General features: G+C 41.3%; 1 protein-coding gene across 2 annotated transcripts in view; it reads right to left on the bottom strand.

The window, feature by feature from the left end:
* Positions 1-21698, bottom strand: part of LOC126162042 (CCAAT/enhancer-binding protein zeta) — a 222087-nt gene that overhangs the window by 29865 nt on the left and 170524 nt on the right. For both annotated transcript variants that reach the window (XM_049918275.1, XM_049918274.1), the window contains exon 15: positions 1650-1803. In XM_049918275.1, the coding sequence (XP_049774232.1) occupies positions 1650-1803 (154 nt within the window). The remainder of the gene's footprint in view (positions 1-1649; positions 1804-21698) is intronic.

Genomic DNA, 21698 nt, shown 5'->3' with positions numbered 1-21698 from the left:
ACCTTCTTATGCAGTCGGCAGCAGCCTATGCCAGTGCCTCCAGCAGCATGCTCCAACTGCATCCATCACCTCACTGTGGTTCTGCATGGGTTTCCTGCAGTGGTGCAAGCGAATGCCATGGGAAGCAACATGTGCACCTACCAAATATGCACGCCAGCAAACACAGGAGGAGGACATTTACCGTGAGCGGCCGCCACCACACAGATACAACAACTCACCTGGTGTCTCTCAGCTCCATGCAGCAGCCTCCAGATGGTACTCACAAACAACATCCTCTTGCTATTTCTGCACCACTTTCAGAATGACTTGCATGTCAACTGGTAGTGTAAACAGCCAATGAAAAATCCTGTCAAACACAGGCTACATTGCTACCATCATGTATGGCCAGACAAGGATATTCTTCCACCAACAGGCTCAAGACATGATGCGTCACACTCACTCACACAGTTACAAACCAGCAGTCAAGATTGTTCACTTCAGTTAACTCAGTAGACTACTCCAAAGACCACCCTCCAACTTAGCAGTCCCTACTTACAGAGAACTACAACCATAACAGAATGTCTGCAACAATCACTATTAGCGATATCTATAGTATCATGCCAAGAAACAGCAAAATTAGTAAGATATCAGTATATTAGGTTTAGGAGATCAAATGCAGAATTTCTGTTTTAGTGCACCCTATCAAACAAGCGTCCCCTAGCAAGTGTACAAGCCAACCGTCATTATGGAACAATAAAAGGGAAACACTATTTTCTGCTACTGTTGATGTTTGGGCTGAATTAATAGTAGCAATCAGGTACTACATTCACAACGCCTAGTTCATTCTCTGCTTTGAATTTTGGGTACTTTTGACTCCATGTGGCAAGGTTAGTAGAACAGTTTATTCAGGCTAGAGGTGATGAACAGTGTCCCTGGTTCACGTGCACCTTTGCCATAAGCCACTTGGCCCTAATAGGGCACAGTAAGACACCACTACTGCTGGCATTGTAGCGTCTCATTGGTTGGATACCCAGCATTGCACTTTCAATCAAAAGAAACCACTGGTCCAGTAAGGTAAAGTTATTGCAAATATAGCTGTCATTTTAAGCTACTCATTAACCATTTTCAAGGCACATCTTACCTAAGTCACTATTTGCCTGTCCATTCCATTACATCTCTCCCATAATTATGCTAAAACTTGGGGCAGTGCAAAACTGCATTATGATGGGTTATTTCAGCACTTTGACCTTTCAAAGTGAGCCTTGCAGAGAAATTAACTGCTTCATTAAAAACTGTCGTTCTTGAGGGTCTACCCTATAAGTGTCATTGCAACAGGAGTATGCAGTTGACTGGAAAGTATCTTCTGAATAAATGATTTGAGTATTTGGAGATACTTGGCAACATAGTTCACAAATATGTCCTCCTATCAGATACAAGTCAGTACTTCAATGAAATCTATTGAAATGGAAAAACTGAATGATGTTAAACCTAATAAGTGTAACCCATATACTTGTATCTAGTTTCATGCCTTAATGTACTGCAGTTAGTCCCCTCCCCTCCCTAAACAAACGCATATAAAATTTCTTTCTCACACCGCAGTTGGTTTGTTAGTTATGATGTAGTTCAATTCCATTAGTATCAGAAAGACAGCTGTCATGTATTACACTTACCAGCATTATCTTTGGTAGACACTGCTGATATGCTTCCTACATTGTGATCAGATGTTCCAGTATCTTCCAATATTTCAGCAAACTCTTCAGCAGGGACGAAAGTCTCTTCATCAAGACCTTTCTTCTGTAGGATTCTTCCTTTCTTTTTGTTTGCCTGCCAACAGCACATAGAGCTATAGTACACATTTAGTTTATAGCATCTGATCAAAAGTTATCAGTTTAAGGAAGAAGCAACAGGACAATATCAGACAGAAAAGCAACACAAATCATAACAACGAATTAAAGGGATGAAATGAGTTTATTCCAAATTCTAATCAACAATAAACACAAAGGAAGGATTGTTTTACTGTCCATGTCATTACACCCTCCCTTCCCCCCCTCCCCCCCCCTTTCCCGTCAAACTACAAAATACACACACAAATCCAGTTCACAGGATAACTATCATTGGTTTATTAGCAACATTACAGCTGCTATTCTTGCTATGGAAGTGCTAAAAATGCTGGCTGGCAGTGAGTTTACAGAGACAGGCAAGAACGCATTATCACTTAGTTCTAGCTCTCACCTCTACACTGAGATTCTGTATATTCTCATAAACACTAAGCCAGTGACAGAAGTAATTGTGAGGCTCTAACAGAATACTGAACACATCCTGACTGAAATAACAATGGTGTTGACTCTGGCCTCTCCAGTGCTGTACCAATATAGCATATGACAGCATGTTGTTGTTGTTGTTGTTGTTGTTGTCTTCAGTCCTGAGACTGGTTTGATGCAGCTCTCCATGCTACCCTATCCTGTGCAAGCTTCTACATCTCCCAGTACTTACTGCAACCCACCTCCTTCTGAATATGCTTAGTGTATTCATCTCTTGGTCTCCCTCTACGATTTTTACTCTCCACGCTGCCCTCCAATGCTAAATTTGTAATCCCTTGATGCCTCAGAACATGTCCTACCAACCAGACCCTTCTTCTTGTCAAGTTGTGCCACAAACTCCTCTTCTCCCCAATTCTATTCAATACCTCCTCATTAGTTATGTGATCTACCCATCTAATCTTCAGCATTCTTCTGTAGCACCATATTTCGAAAGCTTCTATTCTCTTCTTGTCCAAACTATTTATCGTCCATGTTTCACTTCCATACATGGCTATACTCCATACAAATACTTTCAGAAATGACTTCCTGACTCTTAAAATCTATACTCGATGTTAACAAATTTCTCTTCTTCAGAAACGCTTTCCTTGCCACTGCCAGTCTACATTTTGTATTCTCTCTACTTCGACCATCATCAGTTATTTTGCTCCCTAAATAGCAAAACTCCTTTACTACTTTAAGTGTCTCATTTCCTAATCTAATTACCTCAGCATCACCCGACTTAATTTGACTACATTCCATTATCCTCATTTTGCTTTTGTTGATTTTCATCTTATATCCTCCTTTCAAGACACTGTCCATTGCGTTCAACTGCTCTTCCAAGTCCTTTGCTGTCTCTGACAGAATTACATTGTCATCGGCGAACCTGAAGTTTTTATTTCTTCTCCATGGATTTTATTACCTACTCCGAATTTTTCTTTTGTTTCCTTTACTGCTTGCTCAATATACAGATTGAATAACATCGGGGAGAGGCTACAACCCTGTCTCACTCCCTTCCCAACCACTGCTTCCCTTTCATGCCCCTCAACTCTTATAACTGCCATCTGGTTTCTGTACAAATTGTAAATAGCCTTTTGCTCCCTGTATTTTACCCCTAGTAAATCTACTGTGTACTAAGCATATATAGCTTATTTCATATGATGGTACATTTAAAAAATCTTGCACTCCTGTATCCAATGCTTGTGGACTTCGACAATTTGTATTCTTCTGTCTCTAAAAACTTTTATCACCACCATGACATTAAATCCTTGTCTTCTTCATATTTCTTTGTATGCCAAATAGCATGTTTACTGAGTTATAGCAATAATTCTTGGCCCCTCACAGGTACAAAGAAACACAACACAGGGTAACTTTTCATTCCGAGTCATGCAGTATAGTTATTTCAACCTATATGTCATTTACAGGCTGGCAGTGAAACACTTTACATGCACCACAACACAATAGATACTATTCTGCTTGGTGGAAATGACTATCACACTTTCTTCCTCAAAATATGGCACAGCTTCAGTCTATGGACTGCAGTTTCATTTTGATTGCAGACTCATTGCAGTGTTACCACCAACGAAGATATTATTCATGATGCTCCTGTAATCCTGTTCATCATGCTGAGCCTCTAAGGTTGAACAGTTATGCCTCTATTGACTACACACTACTCAGAAAGTATTCGAGCCCATAGCGTGGCCATCAGTATACCATTTCAATATGCCACAAGTATACATAAATACACTGAAGAGCCAAAGAAACTGGTACACTTGCCTAATATCGTATAGAGCCCCTGCGGCAACACAGAAGTGCTGCAACACGATGTGGCATGGACTTGACTAATGTCTGAAGTAGTGCTGGAGTGAGTTGACACCATGAATCCTGCAGAGCTGTCCATAAATCCGTAAGAGTACAAGGGGGTGGAGGTCTCTTCTGAACAGCATGTAGCAAGGCAACCCAGATATGCTCAATAATGTTCATGTCTGGAGAGTCTGATGGCCAGCAGAAGTGTTTAAACTCAGAAGAATGTTCCTGGAGCTACTCTGTCACAATTCTGGACATGTGGGATGTCGCATTGCCCTGTAATTGCCCAAGTACATCGGAATGCACAATGGACATTGCTGCAGTCACCACAGAAGCTTACTGCAGCGGCAACACAGCAGACAGACCAGCAATGCAGGTTGCTGACTCCACTGCAATGTCTGGGCGACGCAAGCGTTTACAAGCAAATACCACAGTCGACAACAAACACGTAATGGCAGCCAATGTCCATCACAGGGCATCAACCAGGAGCAGAGGAAGGGGGCGCAACTATCAACAAACAATTACCTGGCGATCACATGTGTTTCAAGGCCTATCATTGACTCTTACCTTATCCCGAAGGTCGATGATATACTGTCCAAGTTGGCGGGTGGATAGATCTTCACCAAGATTGATCTTAGGGAAGCATACTTCCAGCTGCCACTCAATGCTCCCTCTCAAGGGGTTCTCGTCATCAATACTCCCTTCAGACTCTTCCAGTACAACCACCTGCCCTTTGGGATCGCCAGCACTCCAGCCATCTTTCAACTCTTTCTGGAGTTGGTGACTAAAGAGGTCCCCAGCACTGCCAATTACTTAGACAACATCTTAGTTGCAGGGATCTCAGTCCCAGACTTAGCGTGGAATCTTGGCGGCTTTTCGAAGTTCTGCAGGCTGCGGGGCTGCAGTGCAACAGGATCAAATGGCAATTTTTTGTGCTGCAAATGACCTATATCTGTCATGTCTTTGAGTGCTACAGGTATTCTCCCCACGTCGCAATACCTCGAGGCTATTCAGCGACTCCTGAACCAACAAACGTCTCCCAGCTCAAATCCATCTTGGGTCAACTCAACTATTATCGGTGTTACATCCTACATGCTGCAGCTCTGGCAGAGCCTCTGCATCGCCTCCTTCGCAAGAATGTTCCCTGAATCTGGTCGCCAGAATGTGATCAGGCTTTCCAGCATCTAAAATCTACTCTTCTCGCTCCACCATGCCTCGTCCTGTATGACCCCGCCAAGACTCTTATTTTGGGCGCTGATGTGTCAGATTATGGGCTGGGGGCTGTGTTGTCTCATATTATTGACGCTGTTGAGCATCCAGTGGCTTTCGCCTTGAAAACCCTATCAGATGCACAGCGCAACTATAGCCACATCAAGAAGGAGGCCTTAGCCATTGTATTAGGATTTAAGAATTTTCACGACTTCATCTATGGCCGCCAGTTCGCACTCTACATGGACCACAAGCCCTTGGTCTCCGTCTTCAGCACCACATCAATCATCCCTACCCAAACTGCTTGCCACTTGCAGCCCTGGGTGTTGTTTCTTGCAGGATAAACCTACGACATCTGTTACCAGGACACGGCTCTCCATGCCAACACTGATCTTCTTTCTCAACTTCCAGTGGGGACAGATTCTGACTTTGATTCTGGTTGCTTGATTTTATCTGGATGGTGCGGCCTCCTCCACCATCGCTGCTTGCCACTGGATGCCCAGCACGCGACACACCACACAGCCTCGGACCCTGTTCTCTGGACGATTCTACGCCACATTCAACCTGGGTCACCCTCTGATCATCGTCAGGTGTTGGACCCGGAGGTTTGGGCTTACTGGCCTCGCCGCAATGACTTTTCTGTCCACGATGGGGTTCTTCTTCTCTTAGGGGATACTTATCATTGGCACGTCGTGATACCATCCTCCCTCTGTCAGCGTGTCCTTGCACTCCTGCATGTCATGCACTGGGGGATCGTCCTGACGAAGCACCTCGCCCTCCAACATGTATATTGGTGGGGTATGGATGGCAACATCACCCACACGGTGGGTTCCTGCACCTCCTGTCACCATCAGCAGTCGGTGCGGCCACAACACCTGCTTCTGTGGCCTCCAACCACTGCCTCACGGTCCGCAGCTCCATCTGGATTTTGCAGGTCCATTCCTAGGTCCTAGTGGCTCATTTTGGTGGATGCCGGCAGTGGTTTTCCGTACATTGCACACATGTTCTCAACAACTGCCCCTCACACCATTCAAGCCCTCTCTCACATTTTTGCCATCGAGGATCTACCGAAGGCGATTGTGATAGACAACGGCCCGCAATTCACACCGGCAGTTTACTTCCTTCTGTGGTACGTTGGGCATCCAGCTGCTCCATATGGCGCCATTCCATCCTGCATCCAATGGCTTGGCTGAAATGTTTGCCCACGCATTTAAATTGCAGATGGCCAAACTGTGTCAGTATCACACCAGGCAACTGCCCTCGACCTCTTTCGGTGTACATATTGTTCTTCTGGGCCAGCAGGGTCTTCTCCGGCAGAAAAGTTGCATGGCCACACTCATCAGAATCCCTTGTCACTCCTGTTTCCTGCTTCCCCTCATCCGACTGCTCCTGTCTCAGTGTGGCTGTGGTTCTTTCCATAGGATCCAGTGTGGGCATTGGTGTTTCCCTGTTGGGTTCCTGCCAAGGCCTCCATGCTTTTCGGCCACACCATAGCAACTGTTGTTCTCAATGCATTAGAGGGCACCCTCTGTTGGAAGCACTTCAACCAGCTACAGCACCATTGTGGGCCAAGCCTGGCGCTGCCACTGTCTCTGGCGCCACACCTTCGGTCTGGAGTCTTCCGCGAGGCTGCAGCCATTGCCGGCTTTCGCAGAGCCCCCATGGGCAGGTCCATCACCTGTGGATGTCGATGTGGCACCCCCGTCACCAGCACCTCTGTCGCCAACCCCCGTGGTCTCGTTCCATCAGTGGAACCTGGGTCCAACATCGAGATGTGCCTTCGCCTCGCCCCTGGAGGGGGGCGAAGGACTGCTGCAGTCACCACAGATGCATACTGAAGAGACAACACAGTAGACTGGCCACTGATGTAGGTCGCCGACTCCGCTGTGAAGTCTGGCCAATGCAAGAGTGTTTACAAGCAAGTACCACACTTGAGAACTAACACATAGGTGTGGCCAACATCTATTAGAGGGCATCAACCAGCAGCAGACGAAGGGGGTGCTACGGTTAATGAACTATTTCCCAGTGATCATGTGTGTGCAAATATTCCCGGCAATATCCTTTTGCCAAGGGCTAGATAAGCCGGTGTCCACCCATTCAGTGAGCAGTTCTCAACTCGCCGAGTGCGGAGAACATTGGCCGTCTAACAGTGTGGCACCTGGACCATCCTCTCTGCCCCAACGATTGTGCTACATTGCTTCCACCGTGGTATACTATCTACCAGCTGCTAACAGCAGACTTCGACATGGAACAGTTGTACAGGTACAGAATCAAAGGGCAGGAATTAGTAGTTATTTGCTTGATCCGCAGAAGGGGTCCTTATTGTTTCGATTGTTTTGAAGAGTGTGTTACTGTTGGTGGTTTATTGCAGTTTCCATAATAAATAAGTTGGCGAAACAAGTTGGTTCTTGCTCTGTAGATTTAGCAGACATGAATGGATGCAAGTGATCAGACACAATGCTTGCACCTGACAGTCGTATCTAGACATATCAGGGGCCCATATCACTCCAACTGTACATGCACAATTTGGAATGTGACTCATCCAAGCAGGCAACATATTTCCAGTCATCCAGTTTGACAGTCCCAGGCGAGGCGTAAAGCTTTGTGTCATGCTGTCATCAAGGGTAAACGAGTGGGCCTTTGGCTCCAAAAGCACACATCGATGATCTTTCGTTGAATGGTTTGCACGATGACACTCGTTGATGGCCCAGCATTGAAATCTGCAGCAATTTGCGGAAGGGTTGCACTTCTGTCATGCTGAATGATTCTCTTCAATTCTAATTATTAACTGTATTCATTTCTGTGGTGCGTTGGAACTTGCACTTAGAGGACAGGATGAGACTGAATCATCTTCCAGTCCCGGTGTTTTTCGTTCCTTGATTAATTAGAATTAGACTCGATATTAAAATTGCATTTAGAGAAAGCTACAGTTTTCAAAGGAACCTCAAAAACCAACCAGAATGAACTCCTTCAGTGCATGCTTCAAGTCTGCCAAGAGGAAATTAGAAAGGAAATTTTGGGACTTCATAGCACCAGAAAAGCCTTTGGCAACATCCATCATCGAACAGATAAATAATCATTTGGGGAATTGTCCACACAAGCCAATAGCGCAAACATATGATGGTGTAGCAGTCATGAGTGGTTCGTCACATGGGGTGCAGGCTCTCGTTAAGGAAAAGTTTCCCAATGTTTCATACATTCATTGCTATGGCCACCAGTTGAATCTCATTATGCTTAAAGCTGCTTCCATTAATAAAAATGTGTGAATATTCTTCACTAAACTTCAGGGACTTTGCAGCTTCTTTTCAGCATCTCCTCTCAAAGAACAGCAGTTCTCGACGAAATAGTACGAAAACAACTGCCACGTTCAGTGCCTACTCGTTGGAATTTTCAGTCAAGGAGCGTCAATACCATTTTAGAATGCAGGGAAGATATTATCACGTGCATGAATAATATTAGCCGGGGGAAAAACTGTGTAATGAGAACAAGATCCTGCAAGCCTGTGGCTTAGTAACAATTTTGGAGGATGAAAAGTTCATTTTTTGGCTTTTATTTTTTCATAAAATCATGATCCATGTGGATATTTTGTATAACCAGCTACAAAAAAGGCATATTGACCCAACTTACTCACACAGTCAGCTGACAGCTTTTGAGCATGACATTGCGAACATTAGGGAAGGACTGAGTGAAAATTCTACAGATTTACAGGATTACCATAAAAGAGGGAGAACTGAAGATGGCGCAGCGATGTGTAATCTACTGCGGGAGTTAAAAGAAGTATGTGACGTCGTAAGTTATGAGGCAAAAGAAAGATTCAAGTTCACTGGACACCTAGTTGCAGCGTCTCTCTTCCTACCAGAGAAATTCGCTACTTGCTCTTCCAGTTTTCCAGAAACCTATTTCAGAGCTGCTACTGAATGCTACTCTTTTTTGGAAGCAAAGAAACTTTGATCAGAACTCTCTGTTATTTATGGAAGATAGGAGTTCAAAATCATGTGTGGAGCTTTGAGCTTTCTGGATTACATAACAGACAGTAATCTTTGTGATGCACTGATTGAATCTGTGAAGCTCCTGAAAGTGATAATTACAATTCCAATGACCACATCAGAAGCAGAACATTGTTTTTCTTCACGGAAACGCATCAAAATCTTCTTGCGGAACACTAAAGACCAAGAAAGACTATCAGCACCCGCGATTGCAGACTTCAATCAAAGAGTGATTGAAAGATTTGCAAATATGACGGAAAGAAGAATAGAGTTCCTGTACAAGTGATCACCACCACATCCAAGTTCAGAGATATAATCGAATGGCGTTAACATCAGTCCTGCTGTACTATCCACTAATTGTAGCTCATATTTGTAAAACATGAACAGCAACAAACCTAATTAAAGTGCCCTGGGGCACACGAGATATCACTTCTGTGTCTAGAGATGATTATCTATTCAGGATAATATATATAGCAAACTACCTGTCATAAAATTTTCAATCCAGTCACAAATCAGTTTAGATATGCCATAGGAATATATTTTCATTAGAAAGAAATCACTGACGTACTGAATCAAAAACTTTCTGAAAGTTTTGAAACATAGAACCAACTTAGTTTGCTCTATCAATGTCACTGAGGATACCATGTGAGAAGATGGACAGTTGAGTTTCACATGATCAGTGTTTTCAGGGCTCATGCTGATTGCTGTGGAAAAGATTCAAGGTAGGCCATACTTTTTAAATAAGAATATGTTAGATGAGACAGAGCTGGCTCCACGGATTTTGCTGCCTAGTGCTAAAATGTCAAGTGCCAGCCAACCCCCCCACCCCTGCCCCTCCTCTCCCAGAGCTTGCATTTTCAAACATACTCAACCTTTCCAGAAAGTTATTCATCCATAAAATTTCATGTATAACTCTTACTCATATGTCATTTTGTCGTAAATACTCCTTGAAGGCTAGTGCCAGGTATGGGGGCCCAGTCAGTGGAACAGAAGTGAAACATTTACAGTGTAATACATCCTGCGTTACAAATCCAAAATTAATGATATCAACCAAAATTAAGTTATGTCACTAGCAGAGTACATAACTAAGATCTGTTCACTTTTTCTTGTTTCCTGAGGAACAGTGTGAGACCTGTAGCGATCAGAATAGCTGAGTACTGCATTGTCGGCGGTATCGCTGGAGCTTCTGCTATACAAAGCAGAAAATCATAGGATAGTGAGTGACTTACATATAAATGTTTTATTTGTTGGAAAAAGTGTATAAACAGCCAGTGCCTATTTAGTGTGTCTATAGTACATAAAGAAAAACAGCTGTGTTTTGATGCCGACAAGGTGTGTTTTCCGACATGCCATGATCACAATTTGTGCCTCAAACAAGCAGTTTTGAAAGCACTTTAATTTACTATCATAAATCCCTAAACACAGTTATTGAAATGAGAACAGTGTGAAATTTGATGAAACAGGATAAATAGTTCATGGGGTGCAGTTTAGTTGCTTTAGCTCCTAAATATGGTTTATGATACCTTTTATTCACACAAACTTAACATCTAGTGATTATGGCTCCATCACAGAGAAAGAAAAGAGAAAGAGGAAAATTTTAAAACAAGTTACAGAGAAAGTAAAAAAAAAAAAAAATTATTTAGAGGAGTGTGGCAAGAAGAAAAGGGTGTAAATAGTATTAATGGCAGATTCAACAGGGAGGGGGTTGTGGAGGAAGAACTCCATGCATTTTTCCACATGTAAATACTGCTTAATCATAATGTCTGGTTTCAAAGTGCTATGACATGTGACAAGCAGTGCATATTTTACTTATTTTTTATTTATTTACTAGCGCAGAATTCCAGCATTGCCCAGGTATTTATTTATAGCTGTGCATCCACGTGCATACCACACAGCATGTGGCCTTGTGCTTAATGTTTATAACATCATATTTCCAGACCTGTGTGTCGCACATTGTTATCATTTTGTAGGTACATTCAGTAGTATATGTGGATACTGTGTGCAATTGTGTAGCAAATGGAGTTAGCAGTAATGAAGTAATAAATTTAAATGTCAGGCACAATGTGACAGTTTTTGATGCATCTCATTGGTTTTGACATCATATCTCCTGAACTATTAGTTGTACAATGGTGTAATATTGTAGGCACATCCAGCAGAATATGTGGATACTGACCATGACATTTCCTGTGAACAGACTTAGTAGCAAATAAGTAATAAACTTAAGTGTCAAGCACGTGATGTGGCAGTTTTCACACATCTCACTTACTGTGATGTCATATCTTATGAACTTTTGTGTCATACAATGGCATAATTTTGCACTTACGTTCAGTGGTACGTGTGCATGCTGTCTCATGAATACAGAGAGAAGTAAAAAAGTAATAAATTAGAATGTTATGTCTTGGGAAGTATTTTTACTGTATGAAAAGTGGAAAAGTACTAAGCAACAAACATATTCCTTTCTTCATTTTGCAGGGGGTCGTAAATGAGAAAAAAATTCATAAAAGTTTGAAATTTTTCATGCCCATCCCGTTCCTTTTTATAGTTAGGTGGTTCTTAACCCCACAGCGATTGTCGCCTGACAGTAAGGTATATGTGTACCCTATTTGGATGAAATCAATCCAGTGGTTTAGAAGGAGATGTGGAAAATACACACACACACTCTCTCTCACACACACACACACACACAAATATATACACACTACTAAATATCATGATGGTACAACAAGAAAAATCTCATTACCCCGGGCCCCAGTCAATAGACAGGGATCGTCGAGAGCATTGGATTCCGGGGGCTCACGGACATCTTGAGAAGAATCAGAGCTTCCCTCAAGACCAAACTCAAACACTACATTGGTACACTCAACATGAACACACTGATGAAGACAGGAAAGATGAAACAACTCACAGACACTCTCAAAAAATTTCCAATCAAAATATATGCACTGCAAGAAACATGATTCAATGACAAAGACCATTTCAACACAGAGAACTTTAGAATATACAAAGGAAAACCATCAAGACAACTGATAAACCTACAGCTTTTTGGTACAGGAATTGCAGTACACAGGTCCATCACGGTCAGCATAATTGACTTTTCGTCACCAAACAAAAGAATCAGCTCCACCACAGTGAAATCAGCCAACAAATCCTACACAATAATCAACACACATGCACCGACTAATGACTAAAACAGGAAAAACCTGGACGAAATTGATGACTTCTGGACGACAGTGGAAGAAACTATCAGGAAAATTCCTGCACATAGAGTCAAAATAATACTGGGAGACTTCAACGCTAAACTCGGAAAAGAAAAATACCGTATTTACTCGAATCTAAGCCGCACTTTTTTTCTGGTTTTTGTAATCCAAAAAACCGCCTGCGGCTTAGAATCGGCTGCAAAGTACGCGGAAGTTCTGAAAAATGTTGGTAGGTGCCGCCACAACTGATTTCCGTCGTCGAATATATGTAGAGCTGCACAGGCATGCTTTGCCGGCACAAAGATAAATACTAGCGCCAAAACCTCCGCGTCAGTAAATAAATTAAAAAAAAAAAGGGTGGAAGACGAGCCTTCTTCTCCGCCCCGAGTTTCGATCACTGCATTTTATACATTATCCACGAAGTAAATACAAATTCCGTATTGTTCATCTTCGAATGTAGCAGCATTTCAATGTTGAATGTACTATGAAAATCCGACTGGCAAGACTGCGATGATTTGTCAATATGGTCAACCCTACGTTCTGAATTTTTTCCTACCTGTGAGAAGAGATGGTTGCTAATAGGAACTTTTATGAATTGTGAATCACATACAGTATTCTCTTCGCCATAAGAATAATATGAATATAAATATTTTGCCGTGTATTCTTTCGTGTTTGCTGCTATCTCATTTAAATCCTGTCTGCCTAATAAACTACGAAACTAGGGTGAGACAACAGCAAACGCGGAAGAATATACATATCATGTCATGTTTATATTCGTATTATTCTTATGCCTAATAGTGATACAGTCAGAAATGAAGCACGGCAATTGCCTAGATTTTTAAATCTAAGATGACTAATTTCTGTGCAGAATGTAATGTACTAAAGAGGCGTCTGCAAAGATTTTCAAACGGAGAAAAATTTTCGCTAAACTCTCGTTCAGAACGCCTTCTATCAAAAGCAGTCTATTATTTGGTTTTTGTTGATCATTATCAAAGAAAGCAGCAGTGTAAGTAACAACAAATAGCAGTCTCTTGCCATTATTTCGCTAATGAGACAATTCCTCTCTTTTTTTTTTTTTTTATTGTAATCGGTGTTAGCGCACACAAAAGCAAGCCATGCCGCGAGCGGCGACAGACCGTTAACACGCACTATCAGAATGCGACAAACAACTCATGATACAGTACAGTAATGTATTTTCAGCTTAGATTGACGTAAACACCTACAACAAAGAGAACGGCACTTACCAGATCAAAGCAAAATAAGCAATCAATTCAAACCAGACGAAGCACGTGAAAAAGGAAACGTACCCGTATAAATACGGACGGAGCGCGTGACGCATAGCAATGGCTACCTAGTAAAGCTTAACTGCTAAGCTTACGACTCGAACCTACTGTAGCTGTATCGTCATTCATTCGACCTAAATAGTGTCTCGTATTACAATGGACCAACTTTGTTTCGATTTGGAGGTGTGGCCTAAAACTTTTCTCTCCCCTTGAATTTTGAGTCTCAAATTTCAGGTGCGGTTTAGATTCGGGAAATTTTTTTTCTTGATTTCGAGTCTCATTTTTCAGGTGCGGCTTAGATTCGAGTGCGGCTTAGATTCGAGTAAATACGGTATACAGACATACCACAGGAAAACATATTCCACACAAGGACACAAACAAAAATAGAAAATACCTGATAGACTTTTGCAAAAGCCACAACCTCGCCATTATGTCAACAAAATTCAAGAAATCAACACGGAAACTTACCACATGGAAATTCCCCAGCGGAAAGCAAGAACTACAAATCGATCGCGTAACAGTCCAAAAAGACTCACAAAAATAAATTTTGAATATAGACAATGTGAAGGCTACTTCGACTCAGACCACCACCTACTACAGATCAGGATTTGTCTTTTGCCCAAGAAAAAGCTCCAGAAGAACAAAATTGTTAGACCAGATCCAGAATACCTTGCTTTAAACCAGACACAAATGGAAAACAACAACAAGTTGAGGTTAAGGCTAGAAAAGTTGTGGAACTGATAGATGTGTTGGAATTTTAAATTCTGCAGTACATCAGTATGCTCTGGAACTCAGCAGGCCAACAACAGTTTGGCTGTTATTCTTTGTAAAGATGCACAGTTGGCTTGTTGTCATTGCCTCATACAGATCTACACAGCAGTTACTGCAAAGCCAGTACATGACGTGGCTGCATTTATCAATGGTCCAGCATCTGATATGGTAAGATACACCCGTCATGCAACTAATTAAGCAGGAAGCTTATGGATGCACGAAATAGGGCATGCAACTGTGAACCTGGAACTTTTCCAAGAATGATATGCATGGGCCAAGCAACTGAACATATGTTCCTCACTGTAGAGAGTGATGGAGAGTATTCAAAGCCTAAGCAGAGAATGTGATTTGGTTTTTCTGGTCTAGGGTGACAGTCTGTAATAACAGTAATAGAGACTTGATTCTTTGGACTTCTTAGTGAATTTGTTTTTCTGATCATATTTTACCATAGATTCCTTGGCAAATATATGTTCCCAAGAATTGTGGAAGAAAAAAAGTTTTACTGATTCACAGAATTCCTATCATACCCGGGCTGGCTCTAGGGAGGGGTGAACCATGCCACTGTCCAGTGTGGCACGTTTTTGGGGGTAACAAAATCTTAATTTTTGATATGGTTAGAGAAGGATAAATTAAACAAGACAATGGATACTGCACAAATGAAGAATTGTGGGAATAAGGTGGAAATATAAATCATTCATAAAATCAAGTGTTTTATTGGAAATTGTCTACAATATTGTGAATCAGATGGCAAATGAAGTGCTGGAGGTGGTCATTACGGGTGCGTCTTTCAAAATAGCAAAAGTTGCTTGTGGCAATGTTGCCAACTCACTTTCTACCATGCATGTACACAACAGTTTAAAAGTACCTACATCAGCTTGCAAGCCCCTAAGAAGTGGAAATATTTATAATAAATAAATAAAGAAAAATGTCAGCATGTGGTGGCCTACACATACAGCAGTCTTGAATGTCTATAGCAGTGCTGCTTTATATATTATTATTATTATTATTATTAGTGGTGTTGTGCCCTTAAAGAGTGCAGTTGGACTAAACTACAATGCTAATTCCTTTTGCTGTCTTCCTCGCTGCCCAAACTTCCCTCATTCGCTCGCTGTGTTTCTGTTTCCGGTCCTCTGTCCATGCTTCTTGTGGGCTTTGTGTCTTCGGCTTCTTCTTGATTGCCTTTTTGGTTGCCCATATTTCTTTCATCTTCTGGCTGTGATCTTGCTTGCATTCTTCGGCCCATTTATGCCTGTTCTTTTGCCACAGTGCATCTCGTGTAGTTTACTTTTCTTAATGGTGTTTCTGAATTTTATTCTGTCATTTATTGTGTCTGCAGTGATGTTTAGTTGCTTCAGGTCGTTTTTTACCTCTGACACCCATTTGTTGTTTCTAGTGGTTACTCAGTCAAAGATCTGTTTGGTCAGTCTGTGTGATGGCATTCTGTATAGGTATCCATAGAATTTTAGTCTGCATTTTCTAATTTTTTCTGTGATTGTCTCCGTATGTTTGTGTAGTTCCTCAGTAGGTTTCTTGATCCATATTCCATTGTTGTTGGTTGTGCCCAATATTTTCCTAAGTATTTTCCATTCTACTTTTTATAGTTGTCTGATACGTGTATACCCTAGGATTAGTGAGGTCTCTGCTGCATATAGTGCCTCGGGGAGCACCACCGTGTCGTAGTGGCGTAATTTGGCTTTTTGTGAGTTAGACTTCTTGTTGTAATGATTCCACACTACTTTGTATGCCTTGTCCAGTTTAGTTTTTCTTTCTTCGTTTGAGTCTCTGTTATGTCCTTTCATTTGTAGTGTTTCACCGAGGTATTTAAAGTTTGATATTTTGTAAATTGTAACGTACTTTGTGTTCAGAGATGAGAGTTTCTTTGTGCTCATAAACTGTGTCTTATCATAAGATATCTGTAGTCCAGTTTTGGAAGCGATTTCATGTAAGTTTTTCAATAGCGTCTTTTGTTTTGTATATACCTTTTGTGACAATCGACAAATCGTCTGCAAAAGCCAGGCATTTAATCTGTAGGTTTCCTAAGGTTATCCCCTGTTGTGATATTTCCCATTCTTTTATTACCTTATATAACACTAGATTGAAAAGGAGAGGTGAGAGGCCACCGTCTTGTCGGACACATGTGCAAATTTGAAAGGGCTCTGATAGGTCACCACAGAACTTTACTTTGGAGGTCGTGTTGGTCAAGGTTTGCTCTATGATATTCCGTGTTTTGTTGTCTACTTCGTATTCAGCTAGAATTTTGAAGAGAGTTTTCCGGTTGATAGAGTCATACGCCTTTTTTAAGTCGACAAACGTAATGATCTGGTTCTGTTTATGTTGTAAAATCACTTTCAGGTTACAAATTTGTTCCACACAAGACCGCTCTTTACGGAAACCTGCTTGGTATTCTCCAATCAAATGGTCAGTCTGGCATTCTAGTCTGTCAAGTAAAGCTTTAGAGAGTATCTTGTATGTGACCGGTAGTAGGGATATTCCTCTGTAGTTGTTCGGGTCAGTCTTGTCACCTTTTTTGTGTAGTGGATGTATCAGAGCAGTTTTCCAGTCATCAGGAATTTTCATGGTCTCCCAGATATCTTCCAAGATCCTGTGGATGTGTTTGGTGAGTTCTGGGTCTTGTAACTTCCAGATTACCGCGATGATGCCGTCTTCTCCTGGTGCTCTACAATTCTTGAGTGACTTGATTATTTCTTTAACTTCTTCTAGAGTTGGAGGTACGTGCTCGTTTCTGTCATCATTTCTACCATAGGGGGGTCCATGTTGAAAAGTTTTTCGAAGTCCTTTGCCAGACTGTCACAACTGTTTTTGATATTGGTTTCTAGGGTTCCATCCAGTCTTCTGAAGCACAAGTTGGATGGTTGATATCCAGTCATATTTTCTCTGAACGTTCTGTAGAAGTTTCTTGTATTGTTCTTCGTGAAGTCCGATTCGATCTCCATCAGTTGCCATTTATCATACTGTTGTTTTTCACTGCGAATGATTTTGCTTGATTGTTTCTGTGTTTTCAGGATGTTCATCCAATTCTCTGGGGATTTATGGGTACTAAATTTTTTCCAGGCACTGATTCGTTGGTCAATAGCTTGGTCACATGTTTAGTTCCACCAACGGTGTTTCCTTGTGTGTGGTGCTTGTGCTAGTTTCATGGCCTCTCGGATTCTTCCTGAAAGTGTGTCCAGTCTTATACAACATATTTATGATTCAGTTCAGTATCCCTGTTGTTGTTATGGTCTTCAGTGCTATGACTGGTTTGATGCGACTCTCCTCACTTGTCTATCTCTTCAACATGACATAAGAATTGTACCCACCTGCTTACTACAGTTAGACCTGGAGCTCACTCTACAATTTCTCTTTTTCACAAAACTTTTTCTTCTTATCACTAGTTTGTATTTTATAATCTCCTGACCTTGGCAGTTATCAGTTATTTTGCTGCCCAAATACCAAAACTCATTTACTGCTATTAGTGTCTCATCTCCTGATCAAATTCCCTCAGCCTTGCCTGATTTGGCAGGTGTACATTACAATAACCCAGTTTTACTTTTATTGATGCCCACCTTGTGACTTCTTTTCAAGACACTGTCCATTCCATTCAACTGTTCTCCAAGTTCTTTGACATAACTACAATGTCGCTGGCAACTCTCAAAGATTTTATGTCTTATACTTTCCCTTTTCACATTTCTCCTTGATTTGATTCACTGCTTTCTCGATGTACAGATTAAATAAAATCTGGGATACATTACAACCCTTCCTTATTTCCTTCTCAACCACTGCATCCCTTTCACTTTCTTTGACTCCTATAACTACAGTCCAGTTTCTGTACAGGTTACAGACATTCTATTGGGCCTTCAACATTGTGAAATCCTAAATCTACAAATCCGATAAACGTAGATTTGCCATTCTTCACTTAGTTTTCTAAGCCACAGGGACAATATTCTACTTCTATGTTACACACATACTCCACAAGGCACCATATGTTGCATGGCTGAGGTTGTCTTGTACCACTATTAGTCATTTCCTCTCCTGTTCCACTCACAGGTGAAGTGATGGGAAGACAACTGCCTACGTGCCTCTATATGAGCCCTAATTTCTGTTGTCTTAATTTGAACTGTAAATTCCACAGTTTCTGATGATAGTCTTCTTAAACTGAATGCAACTGGTCAATAAAAAATATTGAGTGTGACTTGTGGCTGTCCTGAAAAAATTATTTTCTCAATAGTATTTTGTGAAAGGAATTTTGTCTTACCTCCAGAGATTTCCATTTGAGTTCATGGAGCATCTCCATAATACAAACGGCCTTCGAAAAAGTTTTGCACAGTTGTCTCAAATTTTTTTTTATTTTTTGCAGGAGGAGAGAGAAATTTTTTGTGAACATACTTGGAACATTTAGCTATAAGTTGGCATATAAAAGTATTTTCTTTTATTTAAAGGTGAGCCATAATGGACCATGAAGAAGACGTCAGGTTGTGACAACGGTCAGTGATGGAGTTCCTCTTCAAGACCGGCGATGACTCTGTCAATCGATTTGCATGAAGTTGCTCCCTGTTTATGGGGAGGGCACAGTGCATTGCAACAGTATCCTGCGGTGGTTGCAGAGGTTTAAAGAAGGTGATTTCTCTCTACTGGACAATCCACGATGAGGTAGACCATTGACGGCAGTGAGTGATGTGAATAAGGAGACCACTGATCAAATCACACAAAATGACAGATTGCTGAAATGACTCGTTTAGTCATTGGGTAGTGTGGTATCACTGGTACAGTCATAGGGTACAGAAAAATCTGTGCACTTTAGGTGGCTAGATTATTGACAAAAGAAATTAAAATGATGAGGAAGAATGTATGCGAGGGTCTCATGAAAACCTTTACTGAAGAGTGGAAACAGTGTTTTGATGGCATCATTACCCAGGATAAAACATGGTTGTTTTTGTCCAAAACTGAGAGCAAAACCCAATCCACTGACTGGCGTCATATGGGTTCCCCTCAAAATAAGAAACCAAGACTTTCACAAACAGCAGTCTGAAAGGTGATGGCCTTCTTCTTCTGGGATCGGTGAGGTGTCATTTTCATTGACTTTTTGGAACCTGGCTCCACAATGAATCAGGACCATTACTGTTTGTCACTGGACAACCTGTGATGTGCCATCAAGACCCACAGACCACAGCTTCAGGGTCAGCTCATCAGACTATGCCATGACAATGACAAACCCCATACAACCCTTTTGACGCAGGAGAAAATCAGTAAAATGGGTTGGAAAATTGTTCCTCATCCTCCCTACAGTCTGGACTTGGTTCTGTCTGATTTTTACCTCTTTGGTCGTCTGAAGGCCCACCTGCATGGTAAAACATTTGATAGTGAGAAAGACCTTATTTCCTGTGTCAAGTGATGGTGTAAAATCAATCCCCAGAATTTTACCTAAGTGCATTTACATCACGGAAAGACCATTGGGACAGATGCATCACAGCTGATGGATGATACATTGAATAGAGTCAATGTATAGCTAAATGTTTCAAGTATGTTCACAAAAAATTTCATTCTCCTGCAAAAAATAAAAAAATTAGAGACAGCTGTTCAAAACTTTCTGAACATCCATTGTACTTGTTTGTAGATCGAACCTGCTGGTAACGAATCTAGTAGCATGCCTCTGAACTGCTTCAAGACTCCCTTTCAGCCGACATGCTGGTGGTTCCAAACGCATGAAAAATGCTCAAGAATGTATCACGCTGGTGTTTTATACATGGTCTCCTCCACAGATGAGCTACAAATTCTTCCAATACACCAAAATCAACCATTCATCTTCTCTACTACTAACCTTACATCATCCATGCAAAAAGTTCCAAGACTTATTTTATTCCTGATGTATAAGCAATGTTAGTGTAGCAACTATGGGGACAGCTTGAACTAACGATTGTAAACACAAATGTCCATGCGACCAGTCAGTTGTGAGCACACAGTGTTAAGAAGTGTCAAAAGAGTAAAATATCCAAATCAAGTATTCAAGAAATTCTCTAGAATGTTTTGAAGAACAGAACAGTGTGTAGAAAGTTTGTCCTGCACACGTTGGCTCCTGAACAGAAACAACACACTAGGTCGCCTGCCATGACATGACTAAAATGAAAAGCACAGACAGTTCTTTCCTGGAAAAAATAATCAACGGTGACAAGACTCAGTGTTATCAATATAAACCTAGCATTAAATAACACCATGCTGAAATTCACATAAAAGGTCAACACTTTGAGAGCATAACAAATAAGCAAGTCAATGTGGTGCACGAGCTGAACAACATCCCACATAAGTATCTTTCTGACAGTTTCATATGGTTGTATGAAAGTTCTGTATGTTGCACACAAGTGACTGGGGAGTGGAGGGGGAGGGGGGGGGGGGGGGGGTGAGACTATGTAGAATTCCTGGAGCCCTATAACTGCCAGCTTAACTTTAGTCTATTTTTGATTTTTCATTAATCCAGATAGACTCAAAACTTTTTAGTGTGACAGGATATGAGTTTGTTCCATTTCATATTAGCTCAAGTGTTCATACATTTTTCTGGAATCCAAACTGACCTCCTCCCAGTTTGACTTCTACTAACTGTTCCATTCTTCTATGGCTAATTCATGTTATTCCTTTGCAAACATGATTTATTAAACTAATAGTTCAGTAATAATCACTCCTCCTTTCTTGAGGTCAATAGGTATTTCCAATGTCTAATACATTCTGCATACCACTGCCTTGTTTCAACTTAAGCCTTTCATCGGGCTGTAAAATTCTTCTCCCTTTTCTGTATTCACCATCTCATTTCGCGTTCATCCACTTTTTCTTTCCTTTCTGTAATTATGTCTTCAGGTTTCTTTGCTTTATATAGTTCTTCTACAAATTCCTTCCACATTTCAGCCTTACTTTCTTTTATTATTTGGCAAGGTGTGTTGCTCTGTACAAAATTACAGTGGTAAGTATTACAACGTATCCTGAGACATTGAAAGACTAATCAAGACCTTGTGTCTTGATCGCAGAAACTGTTTTCATGGATTTTCATGAAGAATTACACACAGCATCAATTATTGTTGCAGCTATGTACCACTGCTGATTTATCTACATTCTGAATAGCCAGTTCAGGTACACATTATAGGTAAATTGAAACTTCTCGGCAGATTAAAACCTTGTGTCAGA

Source organism: Schistocerca cancellata, chromosome 2 (genome assembly GCF_023864275.1).
Source record: "Schistocerca cancellata isolate TAMUIC-IGC-003103 chromosome 2, iqSchCanc2.1, whole genome shotgun sequence".
Classification (NCBI taxonomy): domain Eukaryota; kingdom Metazoa; phylum Arthropoda; class Insecta; order Orthoptera; family Acrididae; genus Schistocerca; species Schistocerca cancellata.
This window is presented reverse-complemented; position numbering and strand designations above follow the sequence as displayed.